General features: G+C 42.0%; 1 protein-coding gene and 1 long non-coding RNA gene across 5 annotated transcripts; both read left to right on the forward strand.

Annotated features, from left to right (window-relative positions):
• Nucleotides 1-5,063: 5,063 nt before the first annotated feature.
• LOC115132821 (uncharacterized) lies at nt 5,064-8,355 on the forward strand. Its single transcript, XR_003864126.2, has 3 exons — nt 5,064-5,501; nt 5,985-6,044; nt 6,158-8,355. It is a non-coding gene; the product is annotated as an uncharacterized LOC115132821 (long non-coding RNA).
• Nucleotides 8,356-12,115: 3,760 nt separating this feature from the next.
• On the forward strand, nt 12,116-15,943 carry LOC115132822 (DNA fragmentation factor subunit beta-like). Of its 4 annotated transcripts, none has more exons than XM_029665562.2 (7): nt 12,116-12,311; nt 12,455-12,563; nt 13,540-13,725; nt 13,881-13,960; nt 14,114-14,302; nt 14,508-14,608; nt 14,768-15,943. In XM_029665562.2, exons 1-7 carry the CDS (start codon nt 12,189-12,191, stop codon nt 14,976-14,978), a joined length of 999 nt encoding a protein of 332 aa, XP_029521422.1. In that variant the 5' UTR covers nt 12,116-12,188; the 3' UTR covers nt 14,979-15,943. The 4 variants fall into 4 exon arrangements, with proteins under 4 accessions (XP_029521422.1, XP_029521423.1, XP_029521420.1 ...); XM_029665563.2 differs by having other exon boundaries at nt 12,455-12,581; nt 14,734-14,854; XM_029665560.2 differs by having other exon boundaries at nt 12,118-12,311; nt 12,455-12,581.
• Nucleotides 15,944-17,254: the final 1,311 nt, after the last annotated feature.

Consider the following 17,254-nt stretch of genomic DNA (forward strand, 5'->3'; position numbering starts at 1 on the left):
GACGGAAAATAGTATATTCAATACCGGAGATAAATAATCAAGTGCGCGACCTCACCGGAGCGCGTCAAACATTTTCCAGCCAAGCAGATGCATCACGAAAGTCAGAAATAGCGCAAAAATATATCACTTACCTTTGAAGATCTTCATCTTTTTGCAATCCCAAGACTCCCAGTTACACAATGAATGGTCGTTTTGTTCGATAAAGTCCTTCTTTATATCCCAAAAATGTCTGTTTATTTGGCGCGTTTGATTCAGAAATACACCTGTTCCAACTCGCCCAACATGCCTACAAAGGAAACTAAAAAGTTACCTGTAAACTTGGTCCAAACATTTCAAACAATGTTTCTAATCCAACCTCAGGTACCTTAATTTAACCTCTTAAGTCGACCCTCTACTTTTTCGAACATTCTGTTAAAAATCGCGCAACATTTCAGCGCCCTGCTACTCATGCCAGGAATATAGTATATGCATATGATTCGTATGTGTGGATAGAAAACACTCAGACGTTTATAAAACTGGTTAAATCACGGCTGTGACTATAACAGAACGTGCGTTTCATCGAAAAGCGCAGGAAAATCTGATCACTGAAAATTTGAAAATATATCAATGCGCCACTTGCATGTATTGTCTATGGGAAAGCAAATTACCTGGAGCCGAGATTGCAATTCCTACAGCTTCCACACGATGCCAACAGTCTTGTCATTTGCCTAGGCTTTGTTTCTTGGTCAAACGAAGAAGAGACAGCCCATTTCTTCAGGTCTCCGACCGGATATTTTGGTTGAGATTTACCCGGACATTATTTCCAGACGTAGAGCTATAGAATTTACATCGCCTCGTGATCAATTTGATCGCTTATTAACGTTTACTAATACCTAAAGTTGCATTACAAAAGTATTTCGAAGTGTTTTGTGAAAGTTTATCGTCGACTTTTTTAATTTTAAAAAATGACGTCGCGTTATAAAACAATGTTTTTTTCCTTGATTACAGTCTTCATAGATTGATATCTAGGCTATATATGGACCGATTTAAACGAAAAAAAGACCCAATAGTGATGTTTATGGGACATCTAGGAGTGCCAACAAAGAAGATGGTCAAAGGTAATGAATGTTTTATATTTTATTGGTGCGTTTAGTGTAGCGCCGACTATGCTAATTATTTTGTTTACGTCCCCTGCGGGTCTTTTGGAGTGTTACATGCTATCAGATAATAGCTTCTCATGCTTTCGCTGAAAAGCATTTTAAAAATCTGACTTGTTGCCTGGATTCACAACGAGTGTAGCTTTAATTCACTACCCTGCATGTGTATTTTAATGAACGTTTGAGTTTTAACTAGTACTATTAGCATTTAGCGTAGTGCATTTGCATTTCCAGATGTCTAGATGGGACGGCTGCGTGTCAGGTAGGAGCTAGAGGTTAATATGTAAATAATCAAATTTAAGACGGAATAAACTGTTTTCAATACGGGAGAAAAACAACGAGGAGCGCACACTCATTCACGCGCACCAAAAGACTAGAGTCCTTCTGAGTGACACTTTGAAAGAATACGAATACTTCTTTATTTAAAAAAAAACATTATACAATTTCTAAAGACTGTGGACATCTAGTGGAAGCCATAGGAACTGCAATCTGGGTACTAATAAGTAGGCTTTCCCATAGAAAAGCATTGAAAAGTCCAATGACCTCAACAACAACAAAAATTCATGGATGGATTGTCCTCTGGGTTTCGCCTGCCAAATCAGTTCTGTTATACACAGACATTATTTTAGCAGTTTTAGAAACTTTAGAGTGTTTTCTATCCAATACTACCATGCATATGCATATCCTAGCTTCTGGGCATGAGTAACAGGCAGTTTACTTTGGGCACCTCAGTCATCCAAACTTCCGAATACTGCCCCCTAGCCTTAAATGTCAGGAAATTTGAGAAATAAATATAGTAGGCATAGCGAGTTGCAGTAGTGCAGATGGGAGATTAGGACCTGCACCGCTTCCTGTGTGAAGTAGGGTCATACTGATACTGTACGGATGTTGTAGAGCACGTGTCAAACTCATTCCACGGAGGCCCAAGTGTCTGTGGGGTTTTCACTCCTCCCTTGTACATAATTGATGAATTATGGTCCCTAATTAGTAAGGAACTCTGCTCACCTGGTTGTATAGTACTTAATTGAAAGGAAAAAACAGAAACCTACAAACACTCTGCCCTCTGGAATGAGTGACAACCATGTTATGTTGGGTGTTGTCCAGGGTCACGCCAAGGATCTATGCACTCTGGGCAGGGGGACAACATGGAGTTGTCAAACGTGATGAAGAGGTCTCGGAGCTGGCCAACCTTCCCAGGAAGGAAGAGCAGCTCCGTCTTGTCGAGGTTGAGCTTGAGGTGGTGGGCCTACATCCAAGCTGAGATATCTGCCAGGCATGCAGAGATGCATGTTGCTACCTGGGTGTCAGAAGGGGAAAAGGAGAAAAGTAGTTGAGTGTCATCCACATAGCAATGATAGGAGAGACCATGTGAAGATATGATGGAGCTGAGTGACTTGATTTATAGAGAGAAAAGTTGAGGGCCTAGAACCGAGCCTTGTGGGACACCAGTATTGAGAGTATGTGGTGCAGACACAGATCCTCTCCATGTCACCTGGTAAGAGCAACCTGCCAGGTAGGATGCAATCCAAGGGTGTGAAGAGCCTGCGATTCCCAGCCCTGTTGGATGGAGAGGAGGGTCTGATGGTTCACAGCGGATAGATTTAGGAGAATGAGAACAGAGAGAGAGTCAGATTTGGCAGTGCGGAGAGCCTCCTTGACAGAGGACAGCAGTCTCGGTTGAGCCTGACTGGTTAGGGTCAAGAAGATCTTTCTGAGAGAGATAGCAAGAGAGTTGGTCAGAGACAGCACACAAGTGTTTTGGAAAGAAAATACAGAAGTGATACTGCTCAGAGGGATAGAGTTTCCTAGGCTTATAGGCGAATGCTTTACATTTAAAGTGATAGAAAGTGGCTTTAGCAGCAGATACAGAAGAAGAGAATGTAGAGAGGAAGGATGATAGGCCCTCAGAAGTTTCGTTTTCCTCCATCGTTTTCCTCCAGCTGCCTGCAGCCCTGTTCTGTAAATTCGCAACGCATCACTCAGCCATGGAGCAGGAGGGGATGGCCGAGCCAGCCGGTAGGAAAGGGGACATTGCGAGTCATAGGTTGTAGAAGAGAGGAGAGTAGGGTCAAAGAGGCAGAATCAGGAGACAGGAGGGAGAAAGATTTAGCAGAAGGAAGAGATGATAGGATGGAAGAGGAGAGAGTAGTGGGAGAGAGAGAGCAAAGATTGCGACGGTATATGACCATCTGGGTAGGGGCTGAGTGGGTAGGTTTGGAGGAGAGGGAGACCGAAAAGGAAACAACGTAGTAATCAGAGATCTAGCAAAATGCTAATTCTGTTTTACAAGAAATGAGTTGAGATGACTCAAACACTGTACATATCTAGCATGCCCTCCTTTGTGACAATGTTATTGGGGCACGGAAAGTTAGATTAGTCTTCTAATTTGAACTTAACTGCCATTAAAGTTGGTGGTTACTACTGGTTTCAGATTGTGAGAGAAACTGTCTGCCATGTTTGGTGTTTTGGTAAGGGTTCAGAGTGACGTCACGCATCCAAGAAACCTCAACCAATCATTTTGCGACATGATATGCGATAACCATACATCTCTAAGAAATATAAAAAAGAGAGAGAGAGGACTGAAAAGGCAGGCACATGGATTTTATGTTTTGGTGCAGTGGGAAAGCCTTGGGGTTCTCTCTGTGAGCCCCAGGAAGAGTAGCTAAAGAGTAGCTGCTGCTTTTTCAACAGTGAATGGGGATCCTAATAAAATACAAAAAAGCTTTGCTGTGAACCCCCAATAAAAGTAAATACGGCAATAAAAGCAGTTTAAAAGTTGGGTTCTTCTGTCATTAAAAGTTCCACCTGTGAAGGAGTAAATTATGTGTCCATAAACATGAACATCCTCATTGTCATGATGTCAATGCCTCAATTCTACAGAGAGAGAAAGAGAGAGAGAGAGACAGTGAGAGTGTGAGTGAGTGAGAGAGAGAAGACTTAATAGGAGCCTTTTCTTTCTGCCTTAATAGCTTTGATTGTTTGTGAGTCATTCTCTTTGCCTGATATTAAAACCAATCCATCGGGACCTATGCAATTTCACTGAGCTCCCCCGCTGTTCGGCTAGAATCCCTGAGACTTTATTTGGAGATCAAACAGCAACTTGCCACTCATAAACACCAACATGAATGCAATGCATCGGCCCAAATCAAATCAAAAATGGATATGCCTCTTGCAGCCTGACAGAAACCAGACCGTAGTCACTTAATAATCCTGATAAGATTTATAACGTGTTACGACCGCCTGGGGCTGATGGGATCTGAAATGTGGAATTAATGAAGGCCTACAGTATGCATCTGTGAATGCAGTATTTCTGCTGCTCAATGGTGTTTGTGCACAACAGCCGTGGCAGGTAGCTTAGCGGTTAAGGGGGTTGGACCAGTAAGCATAAGGTCGCTGGTTTGAATCCCCGAGCTGACTAGGTGAGAAATAGGTCGATGTACCCTTGAGCAAGGCACTTAACCCAAGTTGCTCATCTGCTAAGTGACTAAAATAGAACAGGCATGGTGTTAATTAAATTGTATTCAGTCAATTCAGGATCATTTGAAAAATACCTTAATTAACTGAAAATGGCCATTTAATTTGAGCACAAATCCTAAATTGACTGCATTACTGGAATTGACCCCAACCTTTGTGAAGAAATCTATTTACTCACTTTTATTTTTATTATGCAGCTGACAAATTCTTAGTGCTCAAACATTGCAACATTCTTAATAGCTTGTCCTCGGAGGGGTCTAATGTGAAATGCAAAGTGGCATATTATTTTATTTATCCGTTATTTTACCAGGTAAGTTGACTGAGAACAGCAACAACCTGGGGACAAGGTTTATTTGAGCTACGGTCAGCGCCATTTTAAATTGCCATAGTAACGACTGATGCCAGTGCTCACTGGCAGGCATCAGCAAATTGTCTGTGGTATTGAGTTTTTGTGCTGAGAGTGAATGAAGAGAGTGAGGTTAGGGGCGGACAACGAAGATGGCAACAGCAAGTTGTAATTCAAACATGAACTGTATAGCGCCAGGCTGTTTCAATTGGCCCCCAAAAATCCCTCTGTAAACTACCATCGGCTTCCCATGGACCTACAACTTTAGAAGAAGTGGCTCCATGTCCTGAAAAGGAAGGACATGCCAGCTTGACCTAGCAGGATCTGCAGACAGCACTTTGCGGAGGCAGACTTCGCAATGAAGGGCACTTTCGATGAGGAAACTGGGAGTTTCCGAATGGAAAGGAGTCATAGGCCTACGTTGAAGCCCTCTGCTTGCGCCTCCATTTGAAATTGAGGGTTATGGTGTAGGGGTTACCAACCGACCATCATGAACATCACTGATTTTTGGAGTCAAGCAAAAGCAACTGAATGGAGGAGGCGACGTGAGTAAATGCAATGGAGCCTGAAGTAACGTTAACCGGTCATGACTGTTGTTGACTAGGCTAGTGTTAGACACTGGACAACTTAATTGCAACTCTAGCTGAAGGTAACTAGCTAATTGTGTCTGAAGTGTTTTGTGTAACACCCCCCAGAAAATAACGTCAGCAAGCAACTCAACTGCAACTAAAATTGCAACACAGTTTCGTGTACCCGTTATGAGGCAACGTTACTAGTTTATAGCTAGCTTCCACCTCAGATAGTCAAGTACTGTAACACATTTTGTTGACAGATTTGTTTTTGTAATGTTTTGTTAGCTCCACCTCGTTTAGCTAGACTGAAGTTGACATAGCTAATGTTTTCTGAAAAACAAATGTCCTTGTGTTTGCTGTGTGTGTGGGGACAAAGCATACAAGACGAGTAGCTTGTTAATGCCAACTGATATATTTGGGTTGAGTTGTCTTAACAAAACATTTTATTTTTTTCAGGATGACATCTTCATCCCTGAAAATGTTTTCATCCTGGAGGAGACTGTGCAGAAGGCAGAGGTGGTACATGCAAATCCATGCAATTTTAAGGCTATTGTTTATTTCAAGTATATGCAGTGATTCTTGAATATTATTACAGCCTAATAGATGCCTTCATTGTTTTCTACCAACAGGAAAGAACAGTTAGTACAGCATGCCAAACTGACTCCTGGGTGCCAGTGTTCCCGTGCTGCGGTGGAGAAGAGGTCCACCGGGACCATCACTAAAGAGCTCAGGGCCCAGCTAGATTGCTCTCACAACCATCAGTATACAACCGGGTCCTGCCCCTATACGCCACAGATGGAGCTGAATGAGAGTGAGATCTGTGAAGACCATAACTCGCTGTATGAACCTGAGAGCTCAGAATCACAATCATCACAGTCCGAGCCAAGATATACTATCAATCACTTTGGGGGAGCAGGATGTTGTTCCGAAAATGGAGAAAGAGCAGGCCATTCAACAGCGAATTCAAAGATACACCCATCCATAAAGGGAATCGGAGTGGAATTGTTTTAATGCAGTTTTTTAAAACTCGTTTCAATGGATGTGCTACCTTGTCCCAGTTCTGCTGTTTCCATTTTCTCTCTCTCTCAACCTATGAATGCTCAGCTACAAAAAGACAACTGACATTTGCTCCTGAGGTGTTGAACTGTTGCACCCTCTATAACCACAGTGGTTATTATTTTGATGTAAAAAGGGCTTTTGTAAAAATACATTTGATTGATTGTTTGCTGTGCTGGATGTTGTGTATTCACTAACTCTCTGAGTGATGGTCCATTTTTAGTGTCTAACATATTTGTGTGTATTTAATCTCCATCTTAACTTTTAAAGTGGCAATCAGCAGTAGAAACAATAAAGTGTCTCCCTGCTCCTCTTTCAGTAAAAAGCTGAGGGATGGGGCTGGAGAAATGTAACCACTCTCAAATTCATAGACCGAGAGATAGATGCAAGGACTGACCATCCATGAAATCAAAATTGTAATCATGTTTCTATGATCGTTTTCCACGACCATGTACCCAGTTCGCTTTGGATAAAGGCGTCTGCTAAATGGCATATATTATTAAAGTCTACTTTGACTCTGCCAACTAGCTGCCCAGTGGTTACCATTCCTTTCCAATAGATGGCAGCCAAAGCTAGTTCGAGTCACTACTCTAGCACAGGGACATGGGATTAATGCTCACTGAAAGTAGTTTTATTTTTTATTGAACATTTATTTAACTAGGCAAGTCAGTTAAGAACAAATTCTGGACGGTGAGAGTTACTCTGCGCAAACCTCCACCCTCCAAAAAACCCAACATGAACTCTGACATTGTGGCTACCTTCTCCTTACTCATCAACTCCAGGTCTGACGCCATTGAGAAAATGGTAGGCGCGAACACCATGGTTATCGAAGGCTTGAAAAAGACTGGAGTTTGCATATGGTGAAATCAAGGACGTGAAAAGGAGTGGCAGAAGTTGAAAAAATAAGTTGTGGAAAAGAATAACAATGTCTACCATAGACGTCTCACTGATCTGGAACAATACACAAGAAGAGCCTGAGACTCTACGGCGTGCCAGAGATGGAGAATGGGGATGTGCGACGAGAGGCTATCCGCATCTGCCAAGAAGTTATGCCTGCAGAGACTAACAAAGTTGGTGATACCATTAATGTTGCGCATCGCCTCAGCAAGAAGCAACAGCAAAACGATTCAAGACCAAGCGATATCATCATCTTCACTGCCAGATTCTACAGGGATGCTGTCTGGAAAGCTGCTAGGAAGAACACCTTCCTTCAGAGCCGTGTGGCAGGGCTGAAATGCAGTGGAAATGTTTTTGGGGGATTCAGTTCATTTGCATGGCAAAGAGGGACTTTGCAATTAATTGCAATTCATCTGATAACTGTTCATAACATAACATCATATACTGTTATAACATCATAACAGTTTATGCAAATTGCCATCATACAAACTGAGGCATCAGACTTTGTGAAAATTCATATTTGTGTCATTCTCAAAACTTTTGTCCACGACTGTATACCTTAGCCGCGCTTCCCTTCCTTCCTTTTTCTACAACCGTATTTAATGTTTATTTATTTTCCCTTTTGTACTTGAACTATTTGTACATTGTTATAGCACTGTACATAGCAATAATATGACATTTCAAATGTCTCTATTCCTTTGAAACTTTTGTGAGTGTAATGTTGACTGATCATTTTTGATTGTTTGTTTATTATCTATTTAACTTACTTTGGCAATGTAAACATACACTACATGAACAAAAGTAAGTGGACACCTTCTCGTAGAACATTTAATTCCAAATTCATGGGCATTAAAATTGAGTTTGTCCCCCCCTTTGCCGCTATATCAGCCTCCACTCTTTTGGGAAGGCTTTCCACAAGATGTTGGGATTGCTGTGAGGACTTGCTTCCATTCAGCCACGAGCAATTGTGAGGTCGGGCACTGATGTTGGGTGATTAGGCCTGGCTCGCAGTCGGCGTTCCAATTCATCCCAAAGGTGTTCGATGGGGTTGAGGTCAGGGCTCTGTGCAGGCCAGTCAAGTTCTTCCACACCGATCTCGACAAACCATTTCTATATGGACTTCGCTTTGTGCACAGGAGCATTGTCATTCTGAAACAAGAAAGGGCCTTCCACAAACTGTTGTCACAAAGTTGGAAGCACAGAATCGTCTAGAATGTTATTGTACCCTATGCTGTAGCGTGTCCTTTCTTTGCATGTTTCTGCACAATGGTCTTCATAGAAGAAAATACACAATACACAAGCATTTTGCTGCACCCGAAATAACATCTGCTAAACACGTGTATGTGAAAAATACAATTTGATTTGATCTGCCTTCACTGGAACTAAGAGGTCTAGCCCAAACCATGAAAAATAGCCCCAAACCATTATTCCTCCTCCACCAAACTTTACAGTTGGCACTATTCCTTTGGGCAGGTAGCGTTCTCCTGGCGTCCGCCAAACAGATTTGTCTGTTTGCCAGATGGTAAAGCTTGATTCATCACTCCAGAGAATGTGTTTCCATTTTCCAGAGTCCAATGGCGACAAGCTTTACACCACTCCAGCCGGCGCTTGGCATTGCGCATGGTGATTTTAGGCTTGTGTGCAGCTGCTCGGCAATGGAAACACATTTCATGAAGCTCCCGACGAACAGTTATTGTGCTGATGTTGCTTTCAGAGGCAGTTTGTACTACGCGCTACGCACTCAGCGGTCCCGTTCTGTGAGCTCGTGTCGCCTATCACTTCGCAGCTGAGCTGTTGTTGCTCCTAGAGGTTTACACTTCACAATAAAAGCACTTACAGTTGACCAGAGCAGCTCTAGCAGGGCAGAAATTTGATGAACTGACTTGTTGGGAAGGTGGCTTGCTATGTCACTGAGTTCTTCAGTAAGGCCATTCTACTGCCAATGTTTGTCTATGGAGATTGCATGACTGTGTGCTCAATTTTATACACCTGTCAGCAATGGGTGTTGCTGAAATAGTCGAATCCACTCATTTGAAGGGGTATCCCCATACTTTTGTATAAATGGTGTATGTTTCTCATGCTAATAAAGCTTTTGAATTGAAAATTGCATAAGAGACGGATGTTCTGAATGGACAACAGTAGTATCAAAAACTGGAACAAAAAGGAAAATGTCTAAAATTAGAGTGGAATATATGTGTGTGAATGATAATGAATCGCATCTTGCTGAGATGCGTTTGTTGAGTAAGGATGCATATGTGGGAAATCCATTTGAGGTATCGAAAATGGTGAAAAATGCGCCTGGAAAAGTGGAGTCTGTCAGAGTGACCAGGAGTGGTCTTATTTTGATTAAATGTATTTCTGAAGAGCAGAGGAATATTGCAGTGGGGCTCAGAAGAATCCGCACAACAGAAGTTTTATGTTTTGAACTTCGGAGTAGAGCACAGAGTCATCTCAGGGGTGACAACGGATGTTCAGGTTGAATACAAGAAGAGAATTCCTGGTGTGATTGGTGCCCGGCGTCTGACCGCTGGGTGAATGGGGAAAAATAAGTAAGTCTGTTGGTCCTGTTGTTTTTTGATAAAGATGAAATACAGTGCCTTGCGAAAGTATTCGGCCCCCTTGAACTTTGCGACCTTTTGCCACATTTCAGGCTTCAAACATAAAGATATAAAACTATTTTTTTGTGAAGAATCAACAACAAGTGGGACACAATCATGAAGTGGAACGACATTTATTGGATATTTCAAACTTTTTTAACATATCAAAAACTGAAAAATCGGGCGTGCAAAATTATTCAGCCCCCTTAAGTTAATACTTTGTAGCGCCACCTTTTGCTTTATGTTTTGGATCATTGTCTAGTTGGAAGACAAATCTCCGTCCCAGTCTCAGGTCTTTTGCAGACTCCATCACGTTTTCTTCCAGAATGGTCCTGTATTTGGCTCCATCCATCTTCCCATCAATTTGATCCATCTTCCCTGTCCCTGCTGAAGAAAAGCAGGCCCAAACCATGATGCTGCCACCACCATGTTTGACAGTGGGGATGGTGTGTTCAGGGTGATGAGCTGTGTTGCTTTTATGCCAAACATAACGTTTTGCATTGTTGCCAAAAAGTTCAATTTTGGTTTCATCTGACCAGAGCACCTTCTTCCACATGTTTGGTGTCTCCCCCAGGTGGCTTGTGGCAAACTTTAATCGACACTTTTTATGGATATCTTTAAGAAATGGCTTTCTTCTTGCCACTCTTCCATAAAGGCCAGATTTGTGCAATATACGACTGATTGTTGTCCTATGGACAGAGTCTCCCACCTCAGCTGTAGATCTCTGCAGTTTATCCAGAGTGATCATGGGCCTCTTGGCTGCATCTCTGATCAGTCTTCTCCTTGTATGAGCTGAAAGTTTAGAGGGACGGCCAGGTCTTGGTAGATTTGCAGTGGTCTGATACTCCTTCCATTTCAATATTATCGCTTGCACAGTGCTCCTTGGGATGTTTAAAGCTTGGGAAATCTTTTTATATCCAAATCCGGCTTTAAACTTCTTCACAACAGTATCTCAGACCTGCCTGGTGTGTTCCTTGTTCTTCATTATGCTCTCTGCGCTTTTAACGGACCTCTGAGACTATCACAGTGCAGGTGCATTTATACGGAGACTTGATTACACACAGGTGGATTGTATTTATCATCATTAGTCATTTAGGTCAACATTGGATCATTCAGAGATCCTCACTGAACTTCTGGAGAGAGTTTGCTGCACTGAAAGTAAAGTGGCTGAATAATTTTGCACGCCCAATTTTTCCGTTTTTGATTAGTTAAAAAAGTTTGAAATATCCAATAAATGTCGTTCCACTTCATGATTGTGTCCCACTTGTTGTTGATTCTTCACAAAAAAATACAGTTTTATATCTTTATGTTTGAAGCCTGAAATGTGGCAAAAGGTCGCAAAGTTCAAGGGGGCCGAATACTTTCGCAAGGCACTGTACCTACGCATGTGAATCTTGGTTATGTAAGATAAGCCGTAAGAGCTTTTGTCCCCAAACCACTGTAGTGTAAGACTTGAAAGGATTTGGCCATCTTTCAAGTGTATGCAGACGAACAGAGTATACTGAAGAACGGTGTGTAGAAGGAAGACCGTGTTGCAATTGTGGTGGGGATCATGATCCTGAGTTCCTGAAGTGCCCTTTAAGGGTGAACGAGATTGAGATGGCAAAAGTTAGACCTGTCAATCGAATATCCTATGCAGAGGCGATTAAAATAATTGAGAAAACATGTGATGCTAGTGAAGAAATAGTAGTGGATACACCACAGCCTGTAGTAAATGTTTTCTACCAGACAAGAGATACCCTGTGTTAAAAGGGTGGATTTTGTTGCGTTCATTGCCACAGTTATAAACTATACACCACAAGTCTCAAATAAGTCTAAGAAACTGGACATAATTGTGGCTGTAGCAGAAAAGTTTTCAGGACTTAAGGATTTTTCATCAGAAGACTTGCAACAGGTACTGGTGCCGGAAGACCCACCCTACCAGGCTCCCCTGTGTAGAGACCAGAGTTTGGGGGGGGAATCCTGTTTCCATCCGGAAATCACATTAACATTGTGTGATCACCAATATACCATAGAAGAAGAAGAATATTGGATCATTTTACAGCCTGTCCGGTAGTTGGCAGTATGAGTCCTTTCTTTGCACAATGGTCTTCATAGAAGAAAAGGCGCGATGTTTGGACTTTTCAGAAAAAACAAACTTGTCAAAATAAGAAGTCTGAATGAAACTACAAAATATGGGGTGGCTGCAACAAGTCTGAAAGAGCTTCTCAAAAAGGGGAGTAAACTTCTACAGGTACGATTTCGCCCAGTAGTTTAGCAATATTTAGCACATTCTACTGCTACCCGACCGAAACAGCAACACCTGCAATAAGGAAATGGCGATAGTTACAGTTACATTGTTCTTTTGTTTAAATTATGTGAATCCTTTTCTTATAGGTTCCACTCGTGGGTTCGCATATTTGCTTGTATGAAGATGGAACAGAATTGTCAGAGGACTATTTCCGAAGTCTTCCAGACAATGCTGAACTTGTCCTTCTTGCCATGGGTGAGAAATGGAGCGGATGTGAGTTAATTTTTTTAACTGTGACAAACAACTAGCCAACTAACCACCTCAGACTTGGTTGCATGCACATTAATATAATGATGAAACTTACTTTATGTAGCTGTGCATAGTAAATGTATGATAACAATACTAATTTAAATATGCACTTCAAATACTTTACGTAGGCAAATAATTGCGTTAATTGATTTGAAAATGATGGATTAGCCATGCTTTCACTTGTAGGAAGAGCAGTTAACCACACTCACTAATGTGTAGCTTAACTTTACTTGCCAGTGCAGCCTGGTCTCATAGACTAGACATAACAGTGTACATGTAAATCCGGGTACCCCAAATTAGTATGATATGTTTGGCATGGTTGCATAAGACAGAAGGTTACTTAAGCAAAAAGTAGGGTGGATAATGCAAACATCTAGCAACCTAAAGGTTGCGTGTTTGAATCTCATCACGGACAGCTTTGGTAACTTTGCGACTACCTTCTACTTTACAATTACTTAGCATGTTAGCTAACCCTTCCCCAAACCCAGTATTTCCCAAACTTGGTCCTGGGAAACACTGCACTAACCTTAACCCTTTAACCTAACTACTCATCTTGATTCTAACCCCTAACCTAGCTAACGTTAGCCACCTAGCCAACATTAGCCACAACAAATTGGAATTAGAAACATATTGTACGAATTGCAATTTGTTACATACAGTATTAATATGAATTTTAATTTGTAACGTATCATACGAAATGGATGATGGACATCCACAAATTAATACATACCATAAGAAATGCAACATCATACTAATTGGAGTGTTCCAGATTTACGTCTACCTCGGAGTCCAGGTTGGCCAGTTAGGCTGTCTGGGCTTCAAACCCAGTTGGTCACATTGGTGCCATGGCTTAGATGTGTAGCTAACAAAAGTTGTTCTGTGAATCAATTTAAATAACAGGTATGATTTGTTATTATTCCAGTTGTCTGTGACATAAGCCGGTTGCTGGACACCGACAGGAACTCAGATCTTCTGATTGATGCGGCTAAGGGGCTTCTCTCAGACGAGCGGTCTCCAAAGAGACGCAAACTCCTGGGGGAACTGCTGCTGCATTTGAAGGACAGCTCTGAGACTGAAAACAGAGAAGATGATGAAGACTGGTTCCAAGGTAAAAAGTCCTTTATCTCGGGATGGAAAGAAATCCTGCAGGAAACAATGTGATAGCCAAAAGCAAGATGGAGCAAAGTATAAGACACTTTTTATATTTAGCTGAACCAAACTGTGCCTTTTTAAAGTTGCACTCTTCCATTTCTGTGCTTTCAGGAATTGATGTCAGATTTAAGACCAAATCGGCCTACATGAAGTACAACTGTGAGAGCAGGATTCGTGGATACATGAAGGAGGTAAAACTGTATTACTGATGCTTTGGTTTGACACTGAAAGTGGTTGGGACTGTCAAGAAGTGATTCTCATTATAACAAATCTACTCCAAATTGTTATCTGCCCTTCTATTTTCTGAGGGGAAACAATATACTTACTCATGACTGATTTTATAGTTTGCTTATTCACAGGTGGATAGTTATGCTCAAACAATCCAAAAGCCTAAACTCAAGGCTGAATATAAGAAGACTGCAGAGTCCTTGGTGATGCAGCTGAAGTCTGACAAGTACAATGGCTGCTACTTCAACAGGACAGAGAAGGAACTCAATCGACTATGCACCAAGGATGGATGGTTCTCCTGTCAGGTAACATTTCTGAACCTGAAAGTGGCTAGTAATGCAGGATTCGACTATAATAAAGCATAAACACAACATAATGAATTATGTGATGTACCATAGTCACAGTCATGATGGAGCTGTGAATGGTTACCAACAGTTCCAGATCATGTTTGGCTCCATAGCATCCTGTCTTATAGCCTGTGTCCTTCCCCCATCCCTCTCCTTTCCTCAGGGTGCATTTGACCAGGATGAATGCATTTCCCTCCACTCCATCAACCCCTATGGCAACCGAGAGAGCAGGATTCTCTTTAGCACCTGGAACTTGGACCACAGGTGGGTTTAGTGAATAACGGTTATTAATATCATTCAGAATGTCAGGCTCACAATCGTGTTGGAAACAGTATTACAAAAAAAAGCTTTCTTACATAACATTCCAATTGATAATTATGTCCTGTCAGTTATGGATCAAATCTGTAGAAATCTCTGTCCCAGGATTGAGAAGAAGAGGACGGTCATTCCTGCCCTGGTGGAAGCACTGCAGAACCGCAAGAGCAGCAACATAAACCTGGACTATTTTTATAAACTGCTGTTCACTCGGGAGAATCTAAAGCTGGTGCATATTGTATGCCACAAGAAAAGTGCCCATGACTTGCTGTGTGATAAAAGAAACATGTACAAATGGGGCAAACGAAAAGGATTATAAAGGGAAAATGCTTTTACATTTCAGGGCAGATGCCCTTTGTAGTGTTTGGTTATTCTTAAACAGATAAAGTACAATACTTATAACTACTGGTAAATTGAACTAAATGTAATTCTGGGCAGGGAACATTGTTTTCTGCTGCTCTCAGAACAGCTGATTTGTTGATCATTTTGTGCTAGTGATATTAAAAAGCACTCCATTATGAGTCACTGATTGGGTAGTAGTCAATGGGCCAATCCCAAATCGTCCCCTAATCCCTATGCACAGGGTGCATTCAGTGTGATTCAATGCTTGCTACATTGTGTGACGGTTTGTACTGAAAGACACATGTCCCCAAAATGGTGCGTACCATGCTTCAACAGCCTTTGAGGTAAATTTGTGCCCGTTTGGTGGTTGTGGCCTGATCAATATGGATGTAACTATTTGAAACACGTGAAGCACATACCGTACAATCTTCTGGGACGCCATAATCACACTGTTCTTCAACTGGTCGTTCACTACCTTTTTCCGTTGAATTTAAAATGCAAAACACTGTTTTGTTGTACTGAAGACCCCCCCCCCTTTCCTATCAGATGTCAAGGTGGAGCTATTACCAGATTGATTACACCTGTCTAATCATTTTTTTTTATTTGACCTTTATTTAACTAGGGAAGTCAGTTAAGAACAAATTATTATTTTCAATGATTGCCTAAGTGGGTTAACTGCCTTGTTCAGGGGCAGAATTACAGATTTGTACCTTGTCAGCTCAGGGATCTTGCAACATTTCGGTTACTAGTCTAACACTAACCACAAGGCTACCCTGCCACTCCAATGCATAGAGAATGATTTGTTTGGACATTTTCATATATATATATATATATATATTATACTTTTAATGTGCTCTCATATTGTATTTGGATGTATATTCTAATTTCATTACTGTTTCCAGGATAATTGTGTGGGGGGAACCAATAAAGTATTGAAAGAAAGTTGTCTCAGGTTTGACTATATTGTTTTGGAGTCACGCAGATTTTATTAGAGCAGAGCTGTTTACGGCCATAAGCAAACAGGAAAACACTCATCCAGAGGTGGAGCTCCTAGAGGCCGGGGACTTTAATGCAGGGAAACTTACATTTATTTTACATAATTTCTACCAGCATGTTAAATGTGCAACCAGAAGGGGAAAAAACGAGACCACCTTTACTCCACACAGATATGTATACAAAGCTCTCCCTCGCCCTCCATTTGGCAAATCTGACCATAATTATATCCTCTTGATTCCTGCTTACAATCAAAAACTAAAGCAGGAAGCACCAGTGACTCGGTCAACAAGAAAGTGGTCAGATGAAGCGGACGCTAAACTACAGGACTGTTTTCCTAGCACAGACTGGAATATGTTCCGGGATTCTTTCGATGGCATTGAGTACACCACATCAGTCACTGGCTTCATCAGTAAGTGCATTGATGATGTCTCCACAGTGACCGTACGTACATACCCCAACCAGAAGCCATGGATTACAGGCATCATCCGCACTGAGCTAAAGGGTAGCGCTGCCGCTTTCAAGGAGCGGGACTCTAACCCGGAAGCTTGTAAGAGCAAAGCGTCAATACAGGACTAAGATTGAATCGTACTACACCGGCTCCGACACTCGTCGGATGTGTCAGGACTTGCAAACTATTACAGACTACAAAGGGAAGCACAGCCGCAAGCTGCCCAGTGACACGAGCATACCAGGACGAGCTAAATTACTTCTATGCTCACTTTGAGGCAAGTAACACTGAAACATGCATGAGAGCATCAGCTGTTCCGGATGACTGTGTGATCACGCTCTCCGTAAGAACACTAAAATATCATGCCTAATTGAATACCGACCCATAGCACTCACGTCTGTAGCCATAAAGTGCTTTGAAAGGCTGGTCATGGCTCACATCAACAACATTATTCCAGAAACCCTTGACCCACTCCAATTTGCTTACCACCCCAACAGATCCACAGATGATGCAATCTCTATTGCACTCAACACTGCCCTTTCTCATCTGGACAAAAGGAACACCTATTTGAGAATGCTATTCATTTACTGCAGCTCAGCATTCAACACCATAGTGCCCTCAAAGCTCATCACTAAGCTAAGGACCCTGGGACTAAACACCTCCCTCTGAAACTGGATCCTGAACTACCTGACGGGCCACCCCCAGGTGGTAAGGGTAAGTAACAACACATCCGCCTTGCTGATCCTCAACACGGGGGGCCCCTCAGGGGTGCGTGCTCAGTCCCCTCCTGTACTCCCTGTTCACTCATG

The sequence above is a fragment of the Oncorhynchus nerka genome, linkage group LG7 (genome assembly GCF_034236695.1).
Source record: "Oncorhynchus nerka isolate Pitt River linkage group LG7, Oner_Uvic_2.0, whole genome shotgun sequence".
Classification (NCBI taxonomy): domain Eukaryota; kingdom Metazoa; phylum Chordata; class Actinopteri; order Salmoniformes; family Salmonidae; genus Oncorhynchus; species Oncorhynchus nerka.

Coding starts and splice junctions, on each gene's coding strand:
- LOC115132822 (XM_029665560.2), top strand. CDS start 12,189: ATGTTTGGACTTTTCAGAAAAAACAAACTTGTCAAAATAAGAAGTCTG. Junction 13,726..13,880: donor TGATGAAGACTGGTTCCAAG/GTAAAAAGTCCT, acceptor CTGTGCTTTCAG/GAATTGATGTCAGATTTAAG. Junction 14,609..14,767: donor ACCTGGAACTTGGACCACAG/GTGGGTTTAGTG, acceptor TCTCTGTCCCAG/GATTGAGAAGAAGAGGACGG.